The sequence below is a fragment of the Pelobates fuscus genome, chromosome 7, assembly GCF_036172605.1.
Source record: "Pelobates fuscus isolate aPelFus1 chromosome 7, aPelFus1.pri, whole genome shotgun sequence".
In the NCBI taxonomy this organism is placed as follows: domain Eukaryota; kingdom Metazoa; phylum Chordata; class Amphibia; order Anura; family Pelobatidae; genus Pelobates; species Pelobates fuscus.
This window is the reverse complement of record NC_086323.1, coordinates 74612995-74639839: the sequence shown is the minus strand read 5'-3', so window position 1 is coordinate 74639839 and position 26845 is coordinate 74612995. Positions and strand designations below refer to the sequence as shown.

At 41.0% G+C, this 26845-nt stretch overlaps 1 protein-coding gene across 1 annotated transcript; it reads right to left on the bottom strand.

Moving 5' to 3' along the window:
- Window positions 1-9500: 9500 nt before the first annotated feature.
- LOC134567927 (alpha-amylase-like) lies at window positions 9501-25026 on the bottom strand. The gene is made up of 10 exons (XM_063426080.1): window positions 24834-25026; window positions 20824-20970; window positions 19591-19788; window positions 16390-16620; window positions 15562-15695; window positions 14203-14325; window positions 13551-13650; window positions 13315-13436; window positions 12147-12272; window positions 9501-9907 (listed from the first exon to the last, which is right to left on the bottom strand). The coding sequence occupies exons 1-10, from the start codon at window positions 24999-25001 to the stop codon at window positions 9718-9720; spliced, it is 1539 nt and encodes a 512-aa protein (XP_063282150.1). The 5' UTR covers window positions 25002-25026; the 3' UTR covers window positions 9501-9717.
- Between the last annotated feature and the right edge of the window lie 1819 nt (window positions 25027-26845).

Sequence of the window (26845 nt, the reverse complement as noted above, 5' to 3'; positions counted from 1 at the left end):
TATTAAACAAACTCTCTCGCTTAATTGTTCCGGTGCTTTCTCAGGTCAAATGTGTACAAAGAATGTAAGACAGTATTAACAATTAAGAGAGAGAGTTTAACCCCTTAAGGACACATGACGTGTCTGACATGTCATGATTCCCTTTTATTCCAGAAGTTTGGTCCTTAAGGGGTTAATAAGCTTTACCTATTTATTTGTTCTATTCCCATAAAGGAATCAGAGTTTCAGTTTAAATTCTCGCAGAAAAAGAAAAAGTAGGTTTTTGTAGATGGTGGTTAAACTATTCCAATATCTCATAACTTGTTGAGACTTCGCTTACTATGTATTGCGTGCAGTATCATGATTTATGAATGTTCAAATATATAATATTAGCTTACAGTATCTGAACAAGCCAGCCTCTCCTCTGCCAAAAGGTAATTTAAAAGGTTATATTTAGTATAATTGAATGTATTCTTGGCAGAACTGCAAATCTCTTGAAGTTGTTAGAAACCAAGTAAACGTGCTTCACTGCTGACAGGCAGCAAAGCATACAAATGGAGTCTCAGGAGCTTGGCTATCTAATTCTCAGGCTTAAAATACAAGCATTTCTGAGCTAACCTAAACGCTGCTATGTACATGGACACCTTGTCAAATGAATGTATGATCTATGGAGAAAGGAAAGAAAGAGAGAGAGAAAGAAAGAGAGAGAGAAAGAAAGAAAGAGAGAAAGAAAGAAAGAAAGAATGAAAGAAAAAGAAAGCAAGACATAGCTTTTATTAGCTTGCATGATTGTTTCATTCATGTCATTACTAGTGATGTCGCGAACATAACATTTTCGGTTCGCGAACGGCGGACGGGAACTTCCGCAAACGTTTGCGAACCGGCGAACCGGGCGAACCGCGATAGACTTCAATAGGCAGGCGAATTTTAAAACACACAGGGACTCTTTCTGGCCACAATAGTGATGGAAAAGTTGTTTCAAGGGGACTAACACCTGGACTGTGGCATGCCGGAGGGGGATCCATGGCAAAACTCCCATGAAAAATTACACAGTTGATGCAGAGTCTGGTTTTAATCTATAAAGGGCATAAATCACCTAACATTCCTAAATCACAATTGATATGGATTGACACCTGACATATGACATATTGACACCTTGACATATGGATTGACACCTGTCCTCAGAGACCCTGATACACACTGACACAGAGCAGAATAGGGACTGTTCCCCCTACATAGGGTCATTGTCAGATATGGATTGACACCAATCGTAAGGATCCCTGATACACACTGACACAGAGCAGAATAGGGACTGTTCCCCCTACATAGGGTCACTTGGCAGATTTGGATTGACACCTGTCCTCAGAGACCCTGATACACACTGACACAGAGCAGAATAGGGACTGTTCCCCCTACATAGGGTCACTTGGCAGATATGGATTGACACCTGTCCTCAGAGACCCTGATACACACTGACACAGAGCAGAATAGGGACTGTTCCCCCTACATAGGGTCACTTGGCAGATTTGGATTGACACCTGTCCTCAGAGACCCTGATACACACTGACACAGAGCAGAATAGGGACTGTTCCTTCTACATAGAGTCACTTGGCAGGTATGGATTGACACCTGTCCTCAGAGACCATGATACACACTGACACAGAGCAGAATAGGGACTGTTCCCCCTACATAGGGTCACTTGGCAGATATGGATTGACACCTGTCCTCAGAGACCCTGATACACACTGACACAGAGCAGAATAGGGACTGTTCCCCCTACATAGGGTCACTTGGCAGATATGGATTGACACCTGTCCTCAGGGACCTTGATACACACTGACACAGAGCAGAATAGAGACTGTTCCCCCTACAAAGGGTCACTTGGCAGATATGGATTGACACCTGTCCTCAGGGACCCTGATACACACTGACACAGAGCAGAATAGGGACTGTTACCCCTACATAGGGTCACTTGGCAGATTTGGATTGACACCTGTCCTCAGGGACCCTGATACACACTGACACAGAGCAGAATAGGGAATATTCACTAAATGCCAAACATTGTTATACAGGGGAATATTCAGTAAATAAGGATAAGAGGGGGGACCTACTGTCCTCCCCCCCACCCGAGAGCGGTGGGAGGGGGCCATCAAAATAATGAGGGGGGACCTACTGTATGATGTTGTATCGATCAGGTGGTGTAAGGGTTATGCCCGCTGCACAGTGACAGACCAAACTCCCCATTTAACGCACCGCAAACAACCGCAAACAGTCCATTTCCACAACCGCAAACTACCCATTTGCACAAGGTTTGATACCAAGCTAGCCATGTCCCGTTCCTTGTCCTCACTGATGTCATTGAAGGTCTCTTCCTCCACCCAGCCACGTACAACACCAAGGGTCCCCGAAAGGTGACAACAAGCCCCCTGGGACGCCTGCTGTGTTTGGTCTTCCACCTCCTCAAAGCCACCTTCCTCCTCTGACTCCTCTTCTTCAGACTCCTCTCTCTGCATTGCCTCTCTCTGCGTTATTATAAGGTGTGTTAAGTAGTACTATTCTTATCAGTTTAATCCGTGTATATGGCATCGATTTTAGGAACCTTGAGATGGAAAAAGATGCTTGGTCGGTCCTCCTAACTGGAGACTGTGTTGCTGTACGGGTGGCAGGGGGAGCCATTTATAAAGTACCCACTGCCAAGGTACATTTGAATTGTGGAGCGGGGCACGGAAACGTGGAGGTGGGGATGATGCAGGCAGAACCTACCCGCTGACGTTATTTTGGGCAACGACCTGGGGGAGCTGACTTCAGCTTTGTTCCTCAAACCGCAGTACAAGAGGCGTATCCGGTTGTGACCCGGCAGCAGGCCCGCACCACAGCTCCGCCTAACCACTCTGAGGCTCAGGTAAGCAATGTACCCCCCATGCCCAATGTCGCGCCCTGGACATCCCCCCTGGAATTCGGTTCTGAAGTGGCCCTAGATCCTTCCCTGCAGATCTACAAAGATCGTATTAATAAAGACCAGGCAGGATTAGAAGGGGAAAGGTACACCTGGGACAAGGGGCTGCTGTACCGGCACGCAGAAAAAATAGTGTCCGGATCAATTCCCTTACCCATAAAGCAATTGATAGTGCCGAGAAAATATAGACTGGAGTTATTACGCATCGCCCACAACATTCCCCTGTCTGGGCACTAAAGGATCAGCCGTACTAAGCACAGGCTGACCCAGAACTTCTTCTGACTAGGTGTCTCACAGGACGTCAGGCGATACTGCCAGACCTGTGTTACCTGCCAGAGGGTAGGGAAGAGGGGAGACTGATACAAAGCCTGGCTCCGTTCTCTTCGCATAATTGAGGAACCGTTCAGTAGGGTAGCGGTAGATATTATAGGACCCCTATCCAAGCCCAGCCCCTCCGGCAAGAAATATGTACTGACCGTGGTGGACTATGCCACCAGGTACCCAGAAGCAATAGCTTTGACTAATGTGCACGCAGAGACGGTAGCGGATGCCCTGATGCGAATATTTTCCCAGGTGGGATTTCCCAAGGAAATTATTTCCGATAGGGGCACACAGTTTACCTCCAAAGTCGCACAACAACTCTGGAAGATATGTGGGGTTCAGCAAATACTGAACTCCGCTTATCACCCCCAGTCCAATGGGCTCTGTGAACGGTTTAATGGAACACTTAAACAGATGATCCGTACGTTCATAGACACTCAGACTTGGAAAGGTTCCTACCCCACTTGATGTTTGCCTATAGGGAAGTACCTCAGGAATCCACCGCGTTCTCTCCTTTCAGACTATTACTTGGGAGGAGAGTGAGGGGCCCCTAGATTTAATTAGGGAACACTGGGAGGGAGACGAGACTGTAAGCGGCACCCCGATCGTACACTATGTGCTAGAGTTTAGGGACCGCCTGGAGATGCTGACCCAGAACGTACGCGACAACCTCCAGGCGGCCCAACACAGGAACCGCAGATGGTACGATAAGGGAGCCAGGGACCGCAGCTTTAAGGTGGGGCAAAAGGTGCTAATTTGGCGACCTGTCCACATGGACAAGCTGCAGGCTTCCTGGCAGGGCCCATACAAGGTGGTAGAGCAGGTTTGTGATACCACCTTTGTGATCGGTCCGGTCGCAGGCACGGGAGGCAAGCGCATGCTCCATGTGAACATGCTCAAGCCATACCACGAGCGCACGGAAGAGGTAACCGCCACTGAAGATTATGATAATTTGCCACTCCCAGATCTCCTAGACCAAGAGGGCCAGAGCGGAGACCTGGGAGAAGTACAGTTAGGAGAACGGTTAGACCCCCAGGAGCGAACCCAGGTCCAAAGACTAATCCAGGTCAAGGGGGCCACGTTTCCCAACCTACCTGGGTACACTCCGTTAACCACTCACAAAGTTGAAACCCTAGACCAGACCCCCCTTTGCCAAACCGCCTATCGCATACCCGAAGCAGTTAAAGAAAATATGCAGAAATAAATTGAGGAAATGCTGCAGTTCGAGGTGATGGAACACTCTGACAGCCCCTGGGCCTCCCCGGTAGTACTAGTACCGAAACGGGACGGCACGACCCGTTTCTGTGTGGACTACCGGAGGCTAAACGATAAAACAACCTCAGACGCCTACCCTATGCCCCGGATAGACGAGATCCAAAACAAAATGGCCAGAGGCCAGTACCTCACCACAATAGATCTGTGCAAGGGGTACTGGCAAATTCCATTAGCCGAGGACGCCATCCCCAAGTCGGCATTTGTCACCCCATTTCCCCTGTATTAGTTTAAGGTCATGCCATTCAGGATGAAGAATGCCCCAGCTAACTTTCAGAGGATGGTAGATCGGCTACTGGATGGGTTTCAGGAGTATGCCTGCGCCTACTTGGATGATATAGCCATTTTTAGTTGCTCCTGGCCCGAACACCTGAACCCCATAGGAGCCGAACTAGACCAGATTAGGGAGGCCGGACTGACCCTAAAGCCCAGTAAGTGCCATATAGGAATGGCAGAAGTCCAATACTTAGGGCACAGAGTCGGGAGCCTGCTACAGAAACCAGAACCCACTAAAATAGAGGCAGTCGCCAAGTGGCCAACCCCCCGCACTAAAACCCAGGTCCTCGCATTCCTGGGTACCGCAGGGTACTACAGGAAATTCTTAGCTAACTACAGCACCCTAGCTAAACCTCTCATGGGTCTAACACGTACAAACCTCCCCAAGATAGTAGTATGGGCCCCAGAGTGTGAACAGACCTTCCAACAGCTCAAGACGGCGCTCATTAAATCACCTGTACTTTCTGCTCCTGATCCAACTAAACGCTTTCTCGTCCATACAGACGCTTTTATGTTTGGATTGGGAGCAGTACTGAGCCAAGTCGGAGCAGATGGCGGCGAGCAACCTGGGGCTTATCTAAGCCGGAAACTTTTACCCAGGGAAGTAGATGCACTGCCATTGAAAAGGAGTGCCTGGCGGTGGTGTGGGCCCTCAAAAAGCTGCAACCTTACTTGTATGGACAACCGTTTACCTTACTCACAGATCACAGCCCGTTGGTGTGGCTGAACAGGGTGTCAGGAGACAATGCCAGGCTGTTGCGCTGGAGTTTGGCGCTACAGCCTTTTGACTTTACAATTCACTATCACCCTGTGAAGCAAAATGGCAATGCTGACGGGTTATCCAGACAGACCTTGAACAGTGATCTGTGAGTACTCCTCCGGACATCCCCAAGCCGATCCTGGCCTGCTTCAGGACGTCCTGTAAGCCTGGGTACTTATGCACAAAGCGTTGTATGATCAGATTACACACATGTGACATGCACGGCATATGTGTCAACTTGCCCAAATTCAATGCCGCCAACAAATTTCTTCCGTTGTCACAACCCACTTTGCCAATCTCCAGTTGGTGCGGAGTCAACCACTTTTCCACCTGTGCGTTCAGGGCGGACAGGAGTGCTGGTCCGGTGTGACTCTCTGCTTTCTGGCAAGTCAACTCCAAGACGGCGTGACACTGCCGTATCTGGGATGTGGAATAGTACCTGGGGAGCTGGGGGGTGCCGTTGATGTGGAGCAAGACGCAGCAGCAGAAGAGGACTCAGCCGAGGAGGTTATGGAAGAGGATGGAGTAAGAGGAGTAGAGGAGGTGGCAGCAGGCCTGCCTGCAAGTCATGGCGGTGTCACCAACTCCTCTGCAGAGCCACGCATTCCATGCTTGGCAGCCGTCAGAAGGTTTACCCAATGCGCAGTGTAGGTGATATACCTGCCCTGACCATGCTTTGCAGACCAGGTATCAGTGGTCAGATGGACCCTTGCCCCAACACTGTGTGCCAGACATGCCATTACTTTCTTTTGCACAATCGAGTACAGGTTGGGGATTGCCTTTTGTGCAAAGAAATTTCGTCCGGGTACCTTCCACTGCGGTGTCCCAATAGCTACAAATTTTTGGAACGCCTCAGACTCCACCAGCTTGTATGGTAAAAGCTGGCAGGCTAATAGTTCAGACAAGCCAGCTGTCAGACGCCGGGCAAGGGGGTGACTTTCTGAAGCTTGCAGACAACTAACTGCTATTCAATGTATAACAGTGAAAAAAGTTTTTTGTTTTTTAAATGCAATCTATTGTGACACCAGATAGGAGTGGCAATGTGCACTGGCAGAGGCTGGCAGAGTAGACGCTGTAGGCCTGACACACCCGCTTGAAGACAAATAACTGTTATTTCAATCTATAACAGTAAAAAAAGTTTTTGGGTTTTTAAATGCAATCTATTGTGACACCAGATATGAGTGGCACTGTGCACTGGCAGAGTAGACGCTGTAGGCCTGACACACCCGCTTGAAGACAACTAACTGCTATTCAATCTATTACAGTGGAAATTTTTTTTTTTTTAAATGCACGCTATTGTGAAAGCAGATATGAGTGGCAATGTGCACTGGCAGAGTAGACGCTGTAGACCTGACACCCGCTTGAAGGACACTGACTGCTATTAGATTACAGTCAAAACCTTTTTTTGTTTTTAAATGCACGCTATTGTGACACCAGATATGAGTGGCACTGTGCACTGGCAGAGGTTGGCAGAGTAGACGCTGTAGGCCTGACACACCCGCTTGAAGACAACTAACTGCTATTTAATCTATTACAGTGAAAAAAAAATGTTGTTTTTAAATGCACGCTATTGTGACACCAGATATGAGTGGCAATGTGCACTGGCAGAGGTTGGCAGAGTAGACACTGTAGGCCTGACACACCTGCTTGAAGACAACTAACTGCTATTCAATCATAACAGTGAAAAAATGTTTTTTGGTTTTTAAATGCAAGCTATTGTGACACCAGATATGAGTGGTGGCACTGGGCAAGTGGGCACATTATCCACTGTGAGCCTGACACAGAAGCTGGCAGGCAGGCAACTGCAATTAGATTACACAGGGAAAAAAAGCAGACTGATGTTCTAGCCCTAAAAAGGGCTTTTTGTTCTGCTGTCCTTACAGCAGAGATCAGATGAGTCCTTCAGGACTGTAGTGGACACTGAATACACTAGCCTAGCTATCCATTTCCCTATCAAATCAGCAGCAGCTACACTTTCCCTCCTCTCACTAAGCATGCAGCTTCAGAATTAATCTAAAATGGATGCTGTCCAGGAGGTGGGAGGGTCTGGAAAGGAGGGTCTGCTGCTGATTGGCTGGAATGTGTCTGCTGACTGTGAGGCACAGGGTCAAAGTTTACTCAATGATGACGAATAGGGGGCGGATCGAACCGTGCATCTGTTCACCCGCCGTGGCGAACACGAACACGCTATGTTCGCCAGGAACTATTCGCCAGCGAACCGTTCGGTACATCACTAGTCTTTACAAGTCATACAAGTAGCAAATTCACATTAGGAACATATAGGTTGCCTTTATACAATATATAGATTAAAATATATACTCCTAGAGGCAAAGTTTGCTGGCCATCTTCAGCATCTTCTCACATAGACACACACGTACTTGAGCAGTCACCAACACGCCACACATATGCACAAACTCTATAGTGTATGAATATAGTTTTATACATAAACAACCTTTATCATGCACACATGCACCCTATACATATATTCACAATACTTCCGTTACACACATAACAATAGTACAGAAATGAAGGCCAAGGTCAAAGATCATAAAATCATATTTCATCTGTTAGCGATTGGATTAGTGCAAGATTAGCACATTATTATCTATAAAAATAAAGCAAGTCCTCTTTATCACTTTAAACATCTGTGTGTCTATTTCCTTTTTAAAAAAATTATTTCATTAAATAAAAATGTCCATTAAGATGTGCAACAATAATCTGAGGAGTGCTTGTTGAATGATAACTAGATATTTTGCATAACACTTTGTGGATTGCCAGTGTTATTTGAGGGATAAATATATAAAGTTATATATATATATATATATAAAACTGAATAAATAAAAAACGAAATCAACTTGGGGGAAACCCTAGAGGGTATAGACTGGCAGGATATTTGGGAAGCCAATTCCAAAACCTCCATCTGTGTAACGATGCAAGAACAGGCATATAAGACGATGATGAGGTGGTATATTACTCCGGTCCAACTTTATCACATGAAAAGATCACCCACAGATCTCTGTTGGCATAACTGCGGAGAAAAAGGGACTTACGCACACATGTGGTGGTTTTGTCCCACAATCAAATTATTCTGGGAAAGTATCCAGCAGCTTATATCAGGGATTCTACACAGACCAATAGGCCTAAACCCCTGGACCTTCCTCCTGGCCAGACCCCTAGACGACTTACCCAGATCAGAGCAACAACTACTCAACAAGATTGCCTTAGCTGCTAGAAAGGCTCTAGCCCAAACTTGGTTGCAGCCTATTCCCCCCCCATTGTCCACAGTGCTCAACAAAATCAAAGAGTGTCATCTCATGGACAAACTAACGGCCCAATTGAGAGGCACTATGACAACATTCACGAAGGTATGGGAACCATGGGATAACTACACCGACGACTGATTAGCCACAGGTAACGTCCAGGACCGTCCCCCTTCCCCCCCCCCCTCCTTTCTACACCCAGTTTTCCGCTACCCCCTTTCCTTGATTATAGGCCGAGTTTACCGGTAACCCGGCCTATAGGTTCGACACACTAAAACCACGGCAACAAAAACGACAACTTTGTTATTTGATCAAAAGTTACATGTTAAGTTATGTATGTTTCTAAGTGTTGATCTTTTCACATTATTGAAAAACGATGACAGACTGATATTTTATACAATGGATGTAAACGGCTTGTCATGCAATTCTCTAATACATTACTTAGGCTTCTGCGCAAGCCACGTGACTGCACTATTCATTTATGTCTGTCATTGCAAAATAAAGAATTATAAAAAAACAAAAAAAAACAAAATCATTACCAAAAACCTTTCGAAAAATCAGATGTGTAGATGTGAATAGTTCACTATAAGATTACACATGCACTTGGATGCAATTCTCTTGAATATATATTTCTGTTCAGATCAAATTTTACAAATGAGATGTAGATGGCAAACTATTAAATAAGCAGTTTATTGAGCATTTATTTATTGTGATTTTATACAGTATGAACAGGATAACTGCAAAAGATAGAATGTCCTGCTTAAAATGAAGTTAATGTATAACTTAGGACTAGAGAAGATATCCAGCATATGAATTAATACATCAATATTTTCTTCTCCAGGTCGCGGAAGTTCTATATCTGCATTCCAAGTAGAAGCTTATTTCTTTAGGTCTTATAATCTGGCATCAACATGAATAGCTGCAAATGAATCTTCGTCTTGGTTGCTGATTTGGAAGCGAGCGTTACCATTGCTGGCCACAGTTATTTGTCTACCGGTGCACCTGGATCCTTCCTTCTGGCCAGAAATCACATCACAGTAGGTACCAGCTGGAAGACCAGTGTTCAGGGTGACATCCATGTACCTGTAGAAAATAATTGAATTTTCAAAGTATGAATATTTTGTACTGACTGAAAAACATAGTTTTCTGATATGCTCTTGCTAAATGTTCTTAAGAGATCTCAGGTGAATTAAAGCTTTAAAAGATGGATTTTTGGGCAAAAAAGACAAATTGTTCAGTTATGGTTTTCTGTGTGGCTTTCCAAAACAAGAAGTGATCAGAGCTAGCAGTAGGATTATTCTTAAATATGATTACTGGTTACACTGCTAGTTTGTTATTTTGGATGAAAAGTCCATATCTTGAGACTATGTTGATCTAGCCCCCCGCTCCCCCACACTTGTTGTTAGGATGATTTAACATATTGGTGAGTCCTTAGCAAAGTGTTTAGTAGACATCGTAATGTCCAATTTATTGATAAAGATTTTAAAAAATAACATGTTATGCATCTTGATAAAGTATTGAAAAATATATATGAAAGTTTTAAAATGTTAATTTTCAAATTGTTCTCTAATGAGAATCCCAAAATGATACCCCATTTAGTATATATACAAATTGTGTGAGTGTAATAAAATATTTCAGCTTTCAGCTATTTCCTAGTAATATATATGCGCATCTCAAATAAGTGTTTTTTGGTAAATAAAAATGCATTCTATTTTGCATTGCATTCTGTCTGACCTTTAATAGATGCATCTCTGCATCTGTTCACATGATTGGAGAAAGGTAAACTCTTCCTTGAGAGACAAATCTTTAATTCTTTTATTGAGAGGTGGCAGTTTGCAACATGTTTAAGGTTTGTTGACAGTAATCCAAGAACTTGGATTCATCTCAGGTATTATGAAGTGAAACTGCAGATTTATTGTGCCATAATTACCTTAAACTGTAGAACAAATATCAAAGCAAGACTTATCTTATCTGTGATGTGCACAATATACGTACAATAGAGCTGTCAAAAAATGCATCCCTTTAACTGCATTGTTTCAAACTGCTCTGATATTAAAGCATTTCAAGAATTGTGTTTTGTTTTATTTGTTTTTTTGTTAATACATTTTATGCAAAAAAATTAGGTGAGATAGTCAATCTCTTTAATTGTGTTTGTTTTCAAGATCAACATTTTTTTTTTTTTTTTTGGGTTGCTTAGAATGTTGATTGTTTGTTTTGAATAGTGAAGGCTGGCAACCTTTGGTCAGGTGGGCGGCTCTCAGTGTTCAACATCTCATTTTTGATGGTCATATTAATATGGATTATATAATATATCATATTTGATGAATTAGGTTTTTGGAGATGATTAGTGTGACATCATATATCCATTTATCTTACGCTAATGTGATATATGCAGCATGAGTGTGCATGCCTATGATTTGGACTCCGTTTTCCCTGACTCCATTGCCACCGATATTAGCCAGAGTGTTTAACAAAATGTCAAAAGCACTGTCTTATTTCAGACTACAGCTATTTGTAAACAGCTCGAGGTATGGTAGCCTGGTCAACCAGTGACCAATACAAACAAGGAGAACATTATGATTGCTGGCCATCAGCTCATGCACAAACTGAGCAGCTCTTTGGTGGTGCTGGGCTTCCGAATGGGTTACACAATTTTTATCTGGTGCATCATTTACACATTACTGTGCCAACAGACATAAAAATGCACACACTGATATTGTAAGCCTCCAATTATATTTATATATGCTTAAAATGATTTCATATTATGAAAATATTTCTAAATATGTTTTAATATTTTTATATATTGATTTTATTATATATGATATGTTTTGGGGTATTTTAATATTTTAAATGCATCATTCTAAAAGTTTGTACAAAAATAATAAATCATTGGAAAAGAATATCCAAAAATATTAAATTGAGGCCTTGATCAGCAGAAAAATGATAAAAGGCTACAACCATTTTTCTGGCTCTTCCCTGCTAGTGATTCAGACTGCAAATGTTCTCATACAAGTCCTTCCATGGTCGTTGATGTGTGTGCCATCTTTGTGCTAGTTTATGTACTAACTGCAATGTATCTTTATAAAAGATTATGAGTTTAGGGGTGAATGTAAAATACTTTGAATTTGATGCAAGTTACTTAATTGGTTATGTAAATCACTATCAGCAAGTTATACCCTCTTCATAAAGTCACCCATATTTCATAAACATGCTCTTCTTTAGCCGTTGCAAATGTTAAAAGATATTACATATTTTGTGTTAGGCCTTTGGTAAAATATTATTTCCTACATTTTATATTGGAAGTTTAGACTGACATACTGACCAGTCATCATTGTTAAAAACTATGAACCCTCTGTTTCCACGGCCAAATGCAATCTGGTTGCTTCCATTGTCCCACCAGTTGGTAAAGGCTTGACCATCTACTACGTTACGGAAGATAGCCATGTTCCTGAAAAGAGAAAAACACAATGATGAGTGGTTACTGGCATGTAAGATCATCTTTATGAAGAAAGGCATGAAACCCCATGTAAACCTCCCCTCAACAGATAACTAAAGAATAATTTGAATTTATTTTTATTCTTGTATATTCAGATCATTGTTGCATCTAGCAGTAATGAGAATTGAATCCTTACAGCATTAAATGGACATTACTTTTGCTTAATAAAGTGTATAGATCATGTCTCTGCAATCTCTCTGCTCAATTCTCAGCCATTTAGCAATGAAATCACTTTGTTGCCACACCTCCCCTGCTTGTGACCTACACAGGCTTCCTACACATTTCCCGTAAAGATAGATCTAATGTTTAAACTTCCTTCCTGCACATCATGTTTAATTTTCTCGCTCCTGCTCTATTAATAGCCAACTAGAGTCTGCAGGAGCCTCCTGTGTGAAATTATGGTTCAACTGAGCAGGAGATAAAAAGAAAATCTAAAGATATATGCTGTACTGTCAGATCTGATTGAAAATTAAATAATTTTACATGCAGGCTGTGTGTGAGTCACAGACAGGGGAGGTGTGGCTAGGGCTGCATGAACAGAAACAAAAGTGGCAACTTTAAATGGGAGAGAATTGAGAGAGATTTCACGGGCATGATCTATACATAGTATTTCGAACGTCTACAGAAAACATGTATTCCTGACACCACTGTGTTCCTATAACCTGAGTTAAATTGGTGCTTAGAGTATTTCTTTTAGTAATGTGTTCATCCAGAAAAAGCAAAAGATATGCAAAAAATCCCCATTATGAAAGCTCATAATGCTAAACTAGTACATATTAAATAAGTAAATACATACAATACTGACTAGTAAATAGATAGTCAGCTTAATGTTAATTTACAATGGGATACTGCTTCAATTACTGCATCTCCTTGACATGTTTCAAGTTAAAAGCTTTTGTTCTATATAACTTTTATAGAAAACTGAATATGTGTTACAATGCATAAGTAAGCTTTATTGTATCTCGTATCCATTACCATAGTGTAAATGACTCACTTAATCTGGCGCCATCTGTGCTCACAGACCCAATTGTCGCCACAGGTTGAATCAGCATTAATAGGGACTGACTTTGTTGATCCATCACCATTAGATGGAGGTCCAATCCAGTCATTGACATCCTAAAGAATAGATTGATTTTAATTTTAATATAATATTTTTAGACAAACTTAGATAATTGAAGCCTATGGTGGAAGGAGTTGTGTAATGAATTTTAAACAAAAAGACAATCTTACCTTTCCATTAACGAAATTCCTGTTCCATCTGAAACTGGACATGATACGTGCGAACCCATAAGGATGGGCAAGCATGAAGCCAACTCCCATTTTGTAAAGACTGTATAACGAACAAATCACAAGTTAGTATTAGATGCAATTCTATCAGTGTACAATATATTGTCTATAGTTTTTTCGAAATTACACACGATTGGCTACGATTGGTTGCTAGGTGAATCTGTCATCTTTCTATAATGGCTAAACTGCTGTGGAAATCTTTTGTTTATTTTGTCACTATTAAAAAGGCACTATGTAAAAACAATAAACAGGAAAACACATAGAAGCACATTACAAATGATGAACTTCACATTGGTCCAATAATATCTTTACCATATCATGGGTTACGCTTAATATAATTAATGTAATTTTGATATGCATTTTATCTTCCTACAGACACATGTAAAATGCTCTAAGATTGTTTAATCCATACATGTTGATATTGCTTTGTTCTTTTTTTTATAAATATATTTTTATTATAATTTTTTTTGTTTGTTTCATTGGTAGAGTACACATATTGGGACACAAAGGTCGCTATTATCAGGAGTAGTAGTGCAAAGTAAACAGTAGATATTGCTTTGTTCTTATCAATCACTTTATCAAGATTTTTTATTACCGGGCATCCCAGAAGGTAAGAATGGAGGCTCCACCGGCACCATGGCCTCTCTGGTTATCGTGATTGTCTACAAAAACCACTGCTCTGTTACTAGCCATGAATCCCCAGCCTTCTCCCCAGTTCCTATAAAAAGAGGATATTGTTAATGATACTGAATTAAGTACATCGATATACAATTGTCCTGTTTGGTGGTAAAAAAATATTTTTTCTTTCAAAAGGGCTCAACTAGAAATTAAGTTTACATTTTGAAGCTTGATATCATAACGTAGTTAGTATTCGGTTGTTAACCAAAGTGTGAATTGCTGAGAATTCAAAGGGATTCGTCAAGGTTTTCATCTTGGTGATTTTGATATAAAATTTGAAAAATCGCTTTGAATTTACGATAATTCACTCTTTAGTAATTAACCTGATAGAATGGCATAACATATATACTATAGACATAAATGTGCAGCAGTCCCATGATAGATATTTAACTGCTGGTAAAACAGGTCCAATTTGGTCACTTTTGGTAGATTATTAAGGACTTTACCTTTATAAATGTATTCAATACTGAAAATGTAATTCCCTTATTTATAGGTGTCTGCAACCCTACATTATTACATCACCATTGGAATAGAAAGTGGTAGGAAGGAGTTACATTTCATAATTGAAGGTTATTGGGGCGAGAAAGTTTTGGAGGGATCTAAGTAATCGATCATTGAATACATGGCATGGATTCTTTTCATAATGAAATGCCCTGCTTTGTATAAACAATTGGGATGACCATGTGTACTATATGGGGCATTATTCCAATATGCACTCATTATTTTTAAATAGATATGGTATTTTGTACTATGTTTTAAAATGATTTGTTAGCAAATGCTTTAAGAACAAAAGCATACACTATGGAAGTATTAAAAACATTTGTGAGACTGGAGTGTGGACTAATCAAAGGGCAGGCTACTAAGTTTCTCTAAGATTTTGCCCATTCTCAGAGTTCTCATACTCTGTTTTTGCAAGTATTAAAAATAGTCTTAATTGTTGTAAAGGTCAAATTGGAGGTCCACTTCAAGAGAATCATTATATGACCACATTTTATTCCACAGAGCTGTGGCTTACCTAGCAATGACCAATGAAAACACCACATGGAATATCTAACAATTGCCTGTATGTATTTACTATTATTAGCATTAAGTATCTCCTGTAAAATTTTTGTTGACATTCTGATATTTTTTTTATCATTGAATTTAGTATGCCCAATTGATTTTTTAAATAAATCGCCGCTTAGAATTTTGTACTGATATGATATACATTTAAAAAAAGAATTCAATGCAAACTGTCATGGGAGCTTAAGATTTCGATCCTGCTGTCATGACTTACCTTACGTAAGACAACTTTTCTCCATTCCACTTGCGAATGATATTTCCGAGTTTAGCACCATATTTAAATTCAGTCACTCTACCAAGTCCGGTATACTCATTGAATGAAATACCTTCACCTCCAAGATCAATCACCTTTAAAAATATGATTGCATTACATTTGTCAAGATATATTAAATTTATTTTCCAAATACTTTCAAATTAACTAATAGAGGGACAAGAAAACATTTGTTCTGTTATTTGTGGAGTATGAAAAAGGAACGTGGCTCAATTTGGCTATTTTTCGGATAAAACAACCATGCTGGAAAAATGAATCTAGCTATGTTTGGATATTGATGATTTTGGCCTAAACGTGCACTTCCTTAGCCAACTCTTCACATTGTCCACTATAGTAAATAATCACAAGTAAGTAATGAATTAATTACATTTATTGATTAATAATGGAAATTTGATTGTGTTTATCTAAAGTTTACGTATGCATGCATGCATTTACACATCAGCTTTACACATTGGAAGTAATGAAAAAAAATCCCAAAAGACATAATGAAATTTCCACACATTTACTATTTTTTTGACGCTTAAAATTCCTATTATTATATTCTGTTATTTATAAATTAATATTTTTTTTCCATAATATTCTGTATAATTATATGGCACCGCTTAGACAATGATGTCTTGCTTTCTGGGTGTAAATGTTTTGATATCATTTTAAGGAAGTGCTTTGAGTCTGATAAGTTCTGTACTTTCTGTTACTCCTGAAACTCCTAATCTAAAATATACTGTTGAGTGGTTCAGATATATTTTTTCTATAGATGTATCAGAGTATTACCTCCTGGAAAATAAAAGGTCGGGTTCCCCCAGGGAACCATCTTGTATTCAAATTGTTAAGTCTGTCAGTGATAGCTTTAATGTCACCGGGCCACATGTGCTTGGCAGCATCAAGTCTGAATCCAGCCACACCAATATTGATGAGATTGTTCAGGAAATCCGCAATCTTTCCACGCACGTAATCCTTTTCCAGAGCCAGATCCAAAAGACCAACAAGGCGGCAGTCTCTGACCTATGAATAAGAAACACTTGGATATATGTATTTATTTATTACATTAATGCTTCAGTTATATCAACCTATAAAACTTATTGTTATTATTAAGTAAGAAACATTGAAACATAGAAACATGGAATGTGACAGCAAATAAGAACCATTCGGCTCGTCTAGTCTGCCCAATTTTCAACATTTTTCATTAGTTCCTGGCCTTATCTTATAGCTATGATACCCTTATGTCTCTCCCACGCATGCTTAAACTCCTTCACCGTGTTAACCTCTACCACTTCAGCTGGAAGGCTAGTCCATGCATCCACTACCCTCTTAAAGTAATACTTCCTGGTATTATTTTTAAACCTTTGCCCCTCTAATTTAAGACTATGTCCTCTTGTTGTGGTAGTTTTTCTTCTTTTAAATATAGTCTCCTCCTTTACTGTGTTGATTACCTTTATGAATTTAAATGTTTCTATCACATCCCCCCTGTCTCGTCTTTCCTCCAAGCTATACATGTTAAGATCCTTTAACCTGTCCTTGTAAGTTTTATCCTGCAATCCATGAACCAGTTTAGTAGCCCTTCTCTGAACTCTCTCCAAAGTATCAATGTCCTGCTGGTGATACGGTCTCCAGTACTGCGTACAATACTCCAAGTGAGGTCTCACCGGTGATCTGTACAATGGCATGAGCACTTCCCTCTTTCTACTGCTAATGCCTCTCCCTATATAACCAATAATTCTGCTAGCATTTCCTGCTGCACTATTACATTGTCTGACTATCTTTAAATCATCTGAAATAATTACCGCTAAATCCCTTTCCTCAGATGTTGAGGTTAGGACTCTATCAAATATGCTGTACTCTGCCCTTGGGTTTTTACATCCAAGATGCATTATCTTGCACTTATCCACATTAAATGTCAGCTGCCACAACTCTGACCATTTTTCTAGTTAACCTAAATCATTTGACATTTGGCTTATCCCTCCTGGAATCAACCCTGTTACATATCTTAGTAAGTGTATTTCAATTACTATAGTTTATATCATTAAATATATTTATTTAATATAAAATAAATCTAGTAATAACAGCAATTAACGTAAGCATTTTTTATATTGTTGCCTGATGTTTGTTAGTGGCTACTTTTACCCTCAGGCATTAACCTCTAAAAATCTACCCATTTAGAAGAGCATATTGTTTACCGCATTAAACAGCAAATTGCCTATTAATTGATGTATAACTAATGAAACCTATGAGAAGGCTTTTCCTTAGCGATCTCAATATATATTTGATGAACTTTCTTCACGAAGTTCATGGAATTTTGCCAGATTGTAAAGGGATACTGTAAGTACCAAAACAACTTTAGGTTAATGAAGCCGTTTTGGTGTTTAGTTTATGCCCATGCACTCTCATTGCTAAATTTTCTGCATTTAGGAGAGACATGTCTTTGTTCATGCAACTGTTTAAGTTGAAATTTCCTATGGAGCCTCATGTGTGTAATTAAAGTTAAATCATTTAACCCCTTAAGGACATATGTGTGATATGTCATGATTCCCTTTTATTCCAGAAGTTTGGTCCTTAAGGGGTTAAACATCTAAAGCAAGTTAACGTCTGATTGAAAATGAAGCAACTTTTTTCTTGCAGGCTGTTTGAGTAACAGCCCAGGGGGTGTGGCTAGGGATTCGTAAACAGAAAGCAAAATGATTTAACCCCTTAAGGACCAAACTTCTGGAATGAAAGGGAATCATGACATGTCACACATGTCATGTTTTCTTAAGGGGTTAAAGGATCACTATAGGGTCAGGAACACAAACATGTACTCCTGACCCTATAGTGTTAACACCACCATCTAGCCCCCCTGCACCCCTCATGCCTCCATAAATATAGTACAAATCTTACTGTATTCTTACTGTATTACTGTAAGCCTGAAGCTGTAAATCTGCATGCTGTTAGATTCAGAAAAACAAGCAGTCTGCTGACATGTGGTAGCCTGATACAATCCCAGTGCTTTCCCATAGGATTGGCTGAGACTGACAAAGAGGCAGATCAGGGGCAGAGCCAGCATGATTCAAACACAGCCCTGGCCAATCAGCATCTTCTCATAGAGATGAATTGAATCAATGAATCTCTGTGAGGAAAGTTCAGTGTTTGCATGCAGAAGGAGGAGATACTGAATCACAGGATGCTGTGCACAGTGCTGCCCTGTGCTCTGCTGACAGCAGATCTGAGTGGATGGAAGCATATTTCATATTCATCAACTCAGAAGTCCTTCTGGTTCACTCTGAGTGACTGCAACTGGAGGTGTTTCCAGCTTTCAATGTAAACACAATTTTCTCAGAAATGGCATAGAATTAAGCAGTAATTGTAAGGGCATGATCTATATGCTCAAACTGCTTCATTAAAGTAAAATTGTTTTAGTGCCTATATAGTATCCCTTTAATCACACTTAAGAGGATGTTTATTTAATTAGATTGTTAGCCTTTTACAGTGTTGATCCCAGAAGAACAGGCTCTAATAATAAAGATTTGCATGAAAAACGAATCCCCTATTTTGATACCCATATAAAGAGTCATGATGTTCAAAGCTTACTAAAACTGTCCTATAAGTTACATTTCTTTTTGTTCTGATTCATTGATAACAAACTTGATAAAGACCTCTCAGCAGGTTGAAATGTTTCTTTGACGTTTTGATCCAAAAAACCTGCCTGAGGCTTGAACACTGTGAGCACCTGGAGATTTTGCCTGTTCTCCGTTACAGTGAGTATTGCAGGAAACTCAGAATGTATTTTAGTGCTAAGGCCAAAATAGCTGAACCAGAAACATTTCCCAGTCAAGTATGCTTTCAATTCAGCTACTTTGGCCTTCAGTTTGAAATTCCCTTTGTATTCCTAAAAATTCTCACTTTAGTGAATGCACCTGTTAGAGCATACATGGTGTAGTGGATGGAATAGATAACTAAGTATTCTCTTAGGGTTGACCATTACCATATGATAGTGCTCACCTGATAAGCATCATTGTAGTTTTCAATCTCCCCACTACCAGTTCGGCATTTTCCATCATTGAAATCCCAGTTGGAATATGGGACGGATGGGAAATCTCTTGCACCTGCGTTAAAATAGCCTCCACAGGAAGAATGCGTACCTGAGCCTCCACCTTGGCCACACATGTGGTTAATGATAGCATCCACGTAAATATAAACCTACGAAAAGTGGAAAAACAGAACATGTTATCGGATGAATCCATGCAAAATATCAACCAACCTGAAGCTACAACTTGAGCTCTGGCAGCATTTCACAATTTGTTTTATCCTCCATTGTAGTTTACATGAGGTTCCACAGATCAACATGTTTTTTTATTTTGTTTTTTTTATGGAAATTATATCCTGTGACTCTAACAAATCAAGCTGGCATATAATGGGTTAATACCTAGAAATTACTCTGCTCTAAAATCTGTTGGTGTTTTAGGTTGCGCAGTCGCTTTTTATGTAATTATAAGTAAAGTCTGACCATTTGAATGAGTTAGCGCTGCCCGGACACTCCGTCACCAGGGATGGGTGTAATTTAATTAAACATGTTATTGTTAACGGCTGCTATGCTAAGTCATGTTAATGATATTGGTTGTTATGTTTTGTCCTCCCCTTGTGTTTTTCTATATAAACTGATGTCCACTTCAAAAAACACACATTGCTCTTTCCTTCACTAAGTCTTGTTTGGTGTATGGGGAGAGTTTCAACAGAGCTATTTAAGACTCTCTCAAGTGGCTGGCTGAGGGTTGTAGGAAAGACTTAGAAGAGATCCTGAGGTTGCTGCATAGAGCCCTTGAAGAAGAGGAGAAGGGACAAATTCTGTAGCAGCTTCTGCTCTGTTACTCTAGTACCCGTCCAGTACCCAGTTATAGCTAGACTGCAATTATTACAAAATAGACAAACACTACTTTTAGAATTATTGTATTCAAATTTCTTATAATTACTTATTTTCTCAGTATAAATTCAACTTTATATTTTGTATCATTTTCTGCATTGTCTCTATGATATAGTGCTGCAGAATATGTTGGCACTGTATAAGTATCAAATAATAATATTTCTATAGCTTGATTTAGAGCTATATAGTTTTTCCGCAACCTCATATGTCCAAAAGACAGACATTTGTTCTACAAATAGATGATAGATAAACAAGAGTATTAAAATAATAATAATAATTATCCTTGTTTATGGATTATTTGAAATGGCACATACCCCAACATTGTTGCAACGTGTCACCATGTCTCTGAACTGCTGTTCATTACCAGAGCGACTGCAGAGCTTGTAGCTGATTGGCTGGTATCTTTGCCACCATGGTCTCCAAGGATCATTGAGAACGATGTGATCATTTACTGGAGAAACCTGAAAAACACAGGAATGACATATATTTATCTTACTTTTCAGGAAAAGATGAATAGGTGCACTGCATAGAGAGCAGTGCTAATATATGCATGTTACGTTTGAATTGCTTTTTATTATCATTATGTCCCTATTTAGTGGTGGAACTACCACTGGTGCAGACGGGGCAGCTGCACCAGGGACCCACCCGGAAGGGGGCCCATCAGGTGGATCATGCAGTTAGGGTCAGCCGATGGGTATTTCTTAAACGAGTCCCGGTCAGGCGCAGCGGACCGTTAAGAGCCTGACCAGGCCCCTTTCACATCAGCATGCTGGGAGGAAGTGAGTCGTCAGGAAGAGCCGCATGTGAGGGGGAGAAGCCAAGCTCCAGAACCACATTCCAATCAGACTGAGCAAGCAGCAGGACTCCAGGTAAGCCTAAACATTCTGACATATATGTGTGCATATATTTGTGTCAGTGTGTGTATGTGTGTGCCAGTGTGTTTGTATGTGTGTGTCATTGTGTGTATGTATGTGTCAGTGTGTGCATGTGTCACTGTGTGTGTATGTGTCTGTGTGTTTGTATGTTCAGTGTGTGGATCTGTGTGTCAGGGTGTTTGTATGTGTCAGTGTGTGGATCTGTGTGTCAATTTGTGCATCTGTGTGTCAGTGTGTGTATCTGTGTGTTAGGGTGTTTGTATGTTTCAGTGTGTGCATCTGTGTGTCAGGGTGTGTGCATCTGTGTGTCAGGGTGTGTACCAGTGTGCCACGATGTGTTTCTGTGTTTCAGAGTGTTTGTATGTGTCAGTGGGGGGTACACTTAGGGCCATCTAGTGGGCATGTGCCTTAACAGGGCAACTAAGAGCTCATGCATTTAGGGCCACTAGGTGGGCTGGAGCCTTGTGGTCACCTAACTCACCTACCTTGGGTACCGGGCCTGTAGCATAGGGCAGGCAAAAGAGGGCCACAACCAGCGGGTTGCCCATGATTAGGAAGTGGCAGGAGCAACAGCAGCCAGACACTCCATGCACTACCACAGATTTGGCGAAGGGAAGGTGTTCACCAGCATAAATGCCAAGCATCAGATTATATTGCAGGCAGTCCCAAGGATTAAGGGATTCCCTGCACTAATTGTTGAAAGTTTGGGTGAAGGTTGTATCTATAAAGGAGCTGGTCTGCTCCTTCCCACTGCAATACATCATGAAGTTACTGAGGGAGGGAACAGAAAATTAAATTTCAGTCCCTCCCCTCGCTTAGTAAGGCTTCATCACACCATGTGGGAGCTGCTCGTTTATGGAGGGAAGCAGAAGGTGATGTAGTCAATAACAACTTACTGTGCTGGGGGAAAGAGACACATGGGAATGGGAGAAGAGATGGAAATGAAGATTTGGGGGGAGTGGGAGATGGAGTCAGGAATAGAGAGTGAGATTATGAGTGGGAGAAAGGGAGAAGGCATTTGGGGAAGACAGGGAGAAGGAGCTCGGGGGAGCGGGGGGAGAAAGATAGATGCTGTCTTTAAACAGAGGCTTCCAGGGCAGCATGGTCACCATCAGGAGGGTACAGCTCATAATCTTTCAAGGGGACCGTCATGCTTTGAGATCTGCAAGGGTACTGTGATGCTACTTGGTCCGGTTGGGCACCAGACCATATTGCAGACTTTGGTGACAACCCGGACCCCTTACAAAGTACACCCTTTTCACATGCATTTATGCACTGGGGGTGTGTAGTATCTGATCTATTCTGCCCAGTGCTCACAGGAGGCCATGTGGGACGAGAGAAAATGCCAATCACAACCCCCTGAGTACAGCCAACACTCGGTGCTGAATCTCCACTGAACACAGAGAAGCAACCTTCTTGGCAAAAGATAGGCAAAGAGTAGGGTAAATAAACATCTTATATGTCAATGTTTGTGCGTGCTTCTGTCAGTTCTTATGTATGTGTAGCTATCAGCTTTGGTGTCTGTTAGTGTGTGTATGTGTGAGTCTGTTAGTGTTCATGTACCTGGCAGTGGGTGGGTATATGTTTGCCTGAGCATGGCTTTGAGGCATGAATGTGTATGTTTGTCAGCATGACGGACATTGAGAATCACTGTATGAGTATATGTCTGTCTGGCAATTTGTATCTGAGTGTGTGTGTATATCCTCAAGAGTGTGTCTGGATGTAAGTGTGTATCTATATGTCTGGAAGCATATGTGTAAGTATGTGTTGGTTGGTGTGGGGCTCAGCGACTGTGTTTGTACGGTGCCATAAGTGTTATGATGGCAGCCCTGCAGGATATGTGTGTCACTATGTGCATCTGTGTGTCTCTGTATCTGTATGTGTTTGTCATTGTGTGTATTTGTATGTCTGTCTATCTGTATGTATGTCTATCTGTATGTGTGTCATTGTGTGTTTATATGTGTGTCTATATATCTGCATGCGTGTCAGTGTATGGATGTGTATCAATGTGTGTGTGTGTGTCAGTTTGTGTGTGTATGCATGTGAATAGAGATGCCAACACTACACCCCTACATTCACAAACACATATGTCACACAAAAATATGCTTACATTCAAACAAAGCTCAGTGCTAAATAAAATCTTGCAGTTATGAGAAATGGTAGATGTGGGAGTATGACAGACAGAGATCTACCTTTTAGCCACCCATGCAATAGAATATATTCTTGCACCAGGGCCTCCTCTACATTAGTTCCAGTTTAGGAGATTGTTTGGGGTAAAAATGTTGATATAATATCACAATATTATCATGCAATACACCCTGCACATAGACCATAACTCAAGAAAGAGAGCAATGATATTTTGCATAGGTAGCATTCAGGTCCTGTGCTAGACTATATTGCACCCTAAGTACAAATATTGTTAACATTGTGCATCACTTTCTCCTCCCAGCCCCTTTGAGTGTTTCTTTCTCGACCCAGTTTCTTTGTGTGTCTCCCCCCCCCCCACCCACCCAGCTCTTATGTGGTTCTCTTTGTCCTCCACAACCCCTCTGCAGGTCTGTTGACACCTTATGTGTGTCTCTTTGTCACCTTCCACCTTCTGGGTCTCTTTGTTCTCCCCATCCCTCTCTGGGTTTATTCCCCCCCCCCCTCATTCCCAGTACCTCTGTCTGTCTCTTTGTCACCCCCAGCCCTTCTATTCACCTCGTTGTCCCCCTCAGTCCTCTGTGTGTCTTTGATTCCCCAGCCCCTCTGTGTGCCTCATTGTCCACCCCAGCCCTCTAACTGTCTCTTTGTCCCCCCATCTCTTTTATGTGGCTCATTGTCCCCTCCAGCCCCATTTTTTGTCTCTTCCCCCACCCCCAGGCCCTCTGTGTGTCTCTTTCTCTGTCTGTCTCATCCTTTTGTGGTCTCTTTTCCCCTCTTGCTTACCTACATGTAGCGTAGTCGAGCGGAGTGTGGTAGAGGATATTCTCTTTCCTCAACTCAGTCTAACAGGAAGCTGTTCTTTGCTCTTAGTGAGCACTTCCTGTCAGACCGGGTAGATACAGAAGACTTCTAATGCAGTCCACTCAAACATACTACATGAAGTGACTTTCAGGATGGAGCGCTGTGCACTCCCCTCCTGCTGGTCATCCAGAGATAGCTCTCCCATGGTTTGGTGCACCCTAGGTGGCTGCCTAGGTCACCTAACAGTATCACTGGTGCTAGTAGCATTCATACTGCAAATGACTCAGCACAAATTACAAATATAAATGTAGGGATTTGATTGGTAATATTTTTTTCTGTGGTGCACTTTCTTGTTGTCCTCACAGGCTGAAAGTAATTTTTATGAGTTCTTTGTGACAAATCTACAATAAACATTTATGGAATTGAGCATATGCATATTGTTTTGTCACAGATGCACATCTTATTGTCCCTTACTTAAATCTGGTACATGATATACTAACCTGGACTCCTCCAAATCCATTCGGCCCCAAGAATCGTTCACACTCTGCAGCAATGTCATCCCACCTCCATTCAAACAAGTGAACAATAGTTGTCCGTCCAGCTCTTGTGTTGGGATTAAACTGAGCCGAGCTAAGCCCAATACACACAAAGAGGAGAAGGAGCTTCATCCTGTCCACTAATGTGACCGTCTTCTCTGTGTCTCTCTGTCACTTAAATAGTGGAGGTTAGGTAACATTTTGTGATACCAGAGCTAACGCCATCTGTCACTTGTTTGTTATGATCAAAGGAGCCAGGTGACGATAACAAGCAAGTTCACACTGCTTGAACATGTTTCTTATTATAGCTAAATATTATCACACTTAGATGTACTTGATATAATGAACTCAAATACAGAAACAGTTCTTGAAAGCAAAACAACTGACAGAGTTCCACTAATTTATTAGCTGAAACGGTACAGTTTTTAAAGTGGCACTCAAGACTATAGTTGAACCCAATTATTGTAATCTGAAGTTGCAGCATGGCTTCTCCAGTTATTTTGTATGTAGTTGTAGTTGCAAGAAACAGAATGCAGACAGAGACCTCCTATCAACATGACCTGTGCAAAAAGCATAGATCTTAAAAAAAGTATAACAGTTTCTTTAACATGGATAATAGGATGCCTTAAACACATAAATGTTATCACACTACAGAAGACCTATATCAGCATATGAAACCTAGCACACTAATAATTCAAATGCAATATCTGATGAGATTTTTTTCTTTAGTGTTGTTACCAGAATCCAAGGGTAAGTGGAACAATACATACTACAGTGGTTTGCTTCAACATGGAATGCCAAGGGCATTATCCAGTGGATCCCAATGGTCAGTTATGAAATCAAATTAAATCCAGCAAGTCTCTAAAGACCAGCCAGATGACAAAATGTGTGATAGTCTAGAATACAAAATGAAAAAACAGAACATAGCATTGATGGCGATACCACTGATAGGGGAAACACTGTAAACTGTTCTTTCAGTTCCTTCTGATCTTCCAGTGTTTCACTCGTGCAGTGGGAACTTGCCAGTATTTCAGAACTGGACTGCCTTTATGGGCAGGATAAATCTAACATGCAACTGGTATAGGTTCTCTCTTTAATGGCACAAGTAAGCAAAATTATATTGAGACCAGAGTGTTGTCTAAATGAAGGGCAAGCTGAGCATTTGCCCATTCTCAGAGCTCTTATATTCTCTATTTTTGTTGCAATACATTTACGTAGGCTCTCCTTTAGTTAAAAGGGTAGTCCAGACTTTGACTACATTCTCACTGTGCCTAGACGGGTATCAGCTACACTTTGCTTTTAATACCCAAAGAAGGCTGAAATGATTTCCAAGGTTGCTGTATCTCTTAAGCAGGGAGAACTCGCCAGCATTTTGATTGTGGACTACCTTATTGTGTGCGATTAGTTCGATATGAATATGGTATAGGTTCTCTCTGAAGTGGCACAAGTGAGCAAAAACATATTTTGAGACCTGCATGGGGACTAACTAAAGGGAAAGCTACTGAGGTTACTCTAAGCTTTTGCCTGTTCTCAGAGTTTTCATATTCTCTGTTCTTGTTCCAATATTTTTTCAGTCTTTCCCCCTGTTCCTTTGGAACAGATTCTACACAATACTGAACAGGAGATATAGATATACAGGAGATATAAACTGTACCGCAGCTTTCATTTTGTCCTCTTTCCCACACACTGTGGAGATCCAGTAAAGAGCTCACATCCAGTGTTTCAATCCCCAAGGTACCCTTAACCCTCCAGCAATATCTATGTATCAAAGGATATCACACAAAGGACATGTTGAGATATTCTCACATTTACAAGCAAAGACTAGGCCATGATATAGATATAGATATGTTAATGTATATATATATTTTGTGAAAAAAATTGTGGAACAAAAAAACTTTGGTTACATCTGTAATGCAATCAACGTTTCGACTGCTACCGATCTTTTTCAAGATCACAGAGTGTACAATATAGTGACA

What these genes read in the sequence shown, in the direction of transcription:
- LOC134567927 (XM_063426080.1), bottom strand. Translation starts at nt 25,001, where the DNA reads ATGAAGCTCCTTCTCCTCTTTGTGTGTATTGGGCTTAGCTCGGCTCAG. An exon ending in ACTACAATGATGCTTATCAG is followed by an intron (nt 16,621 to 19,590) that starts GTGAGCACTATC and finishes TCTTATTCATAG; the next exon opens with GTCAGAGACTGCCGCCTTGT. An exon ending in CTTACCTTCTGGGATGCCCG is followed by an intron (nt 13,651 to 14,202) that starts GTAATAAAAAAT and finishes TTCGTTATACAG; the next exon opens with TCTTTACAAAATGGGAGTTG.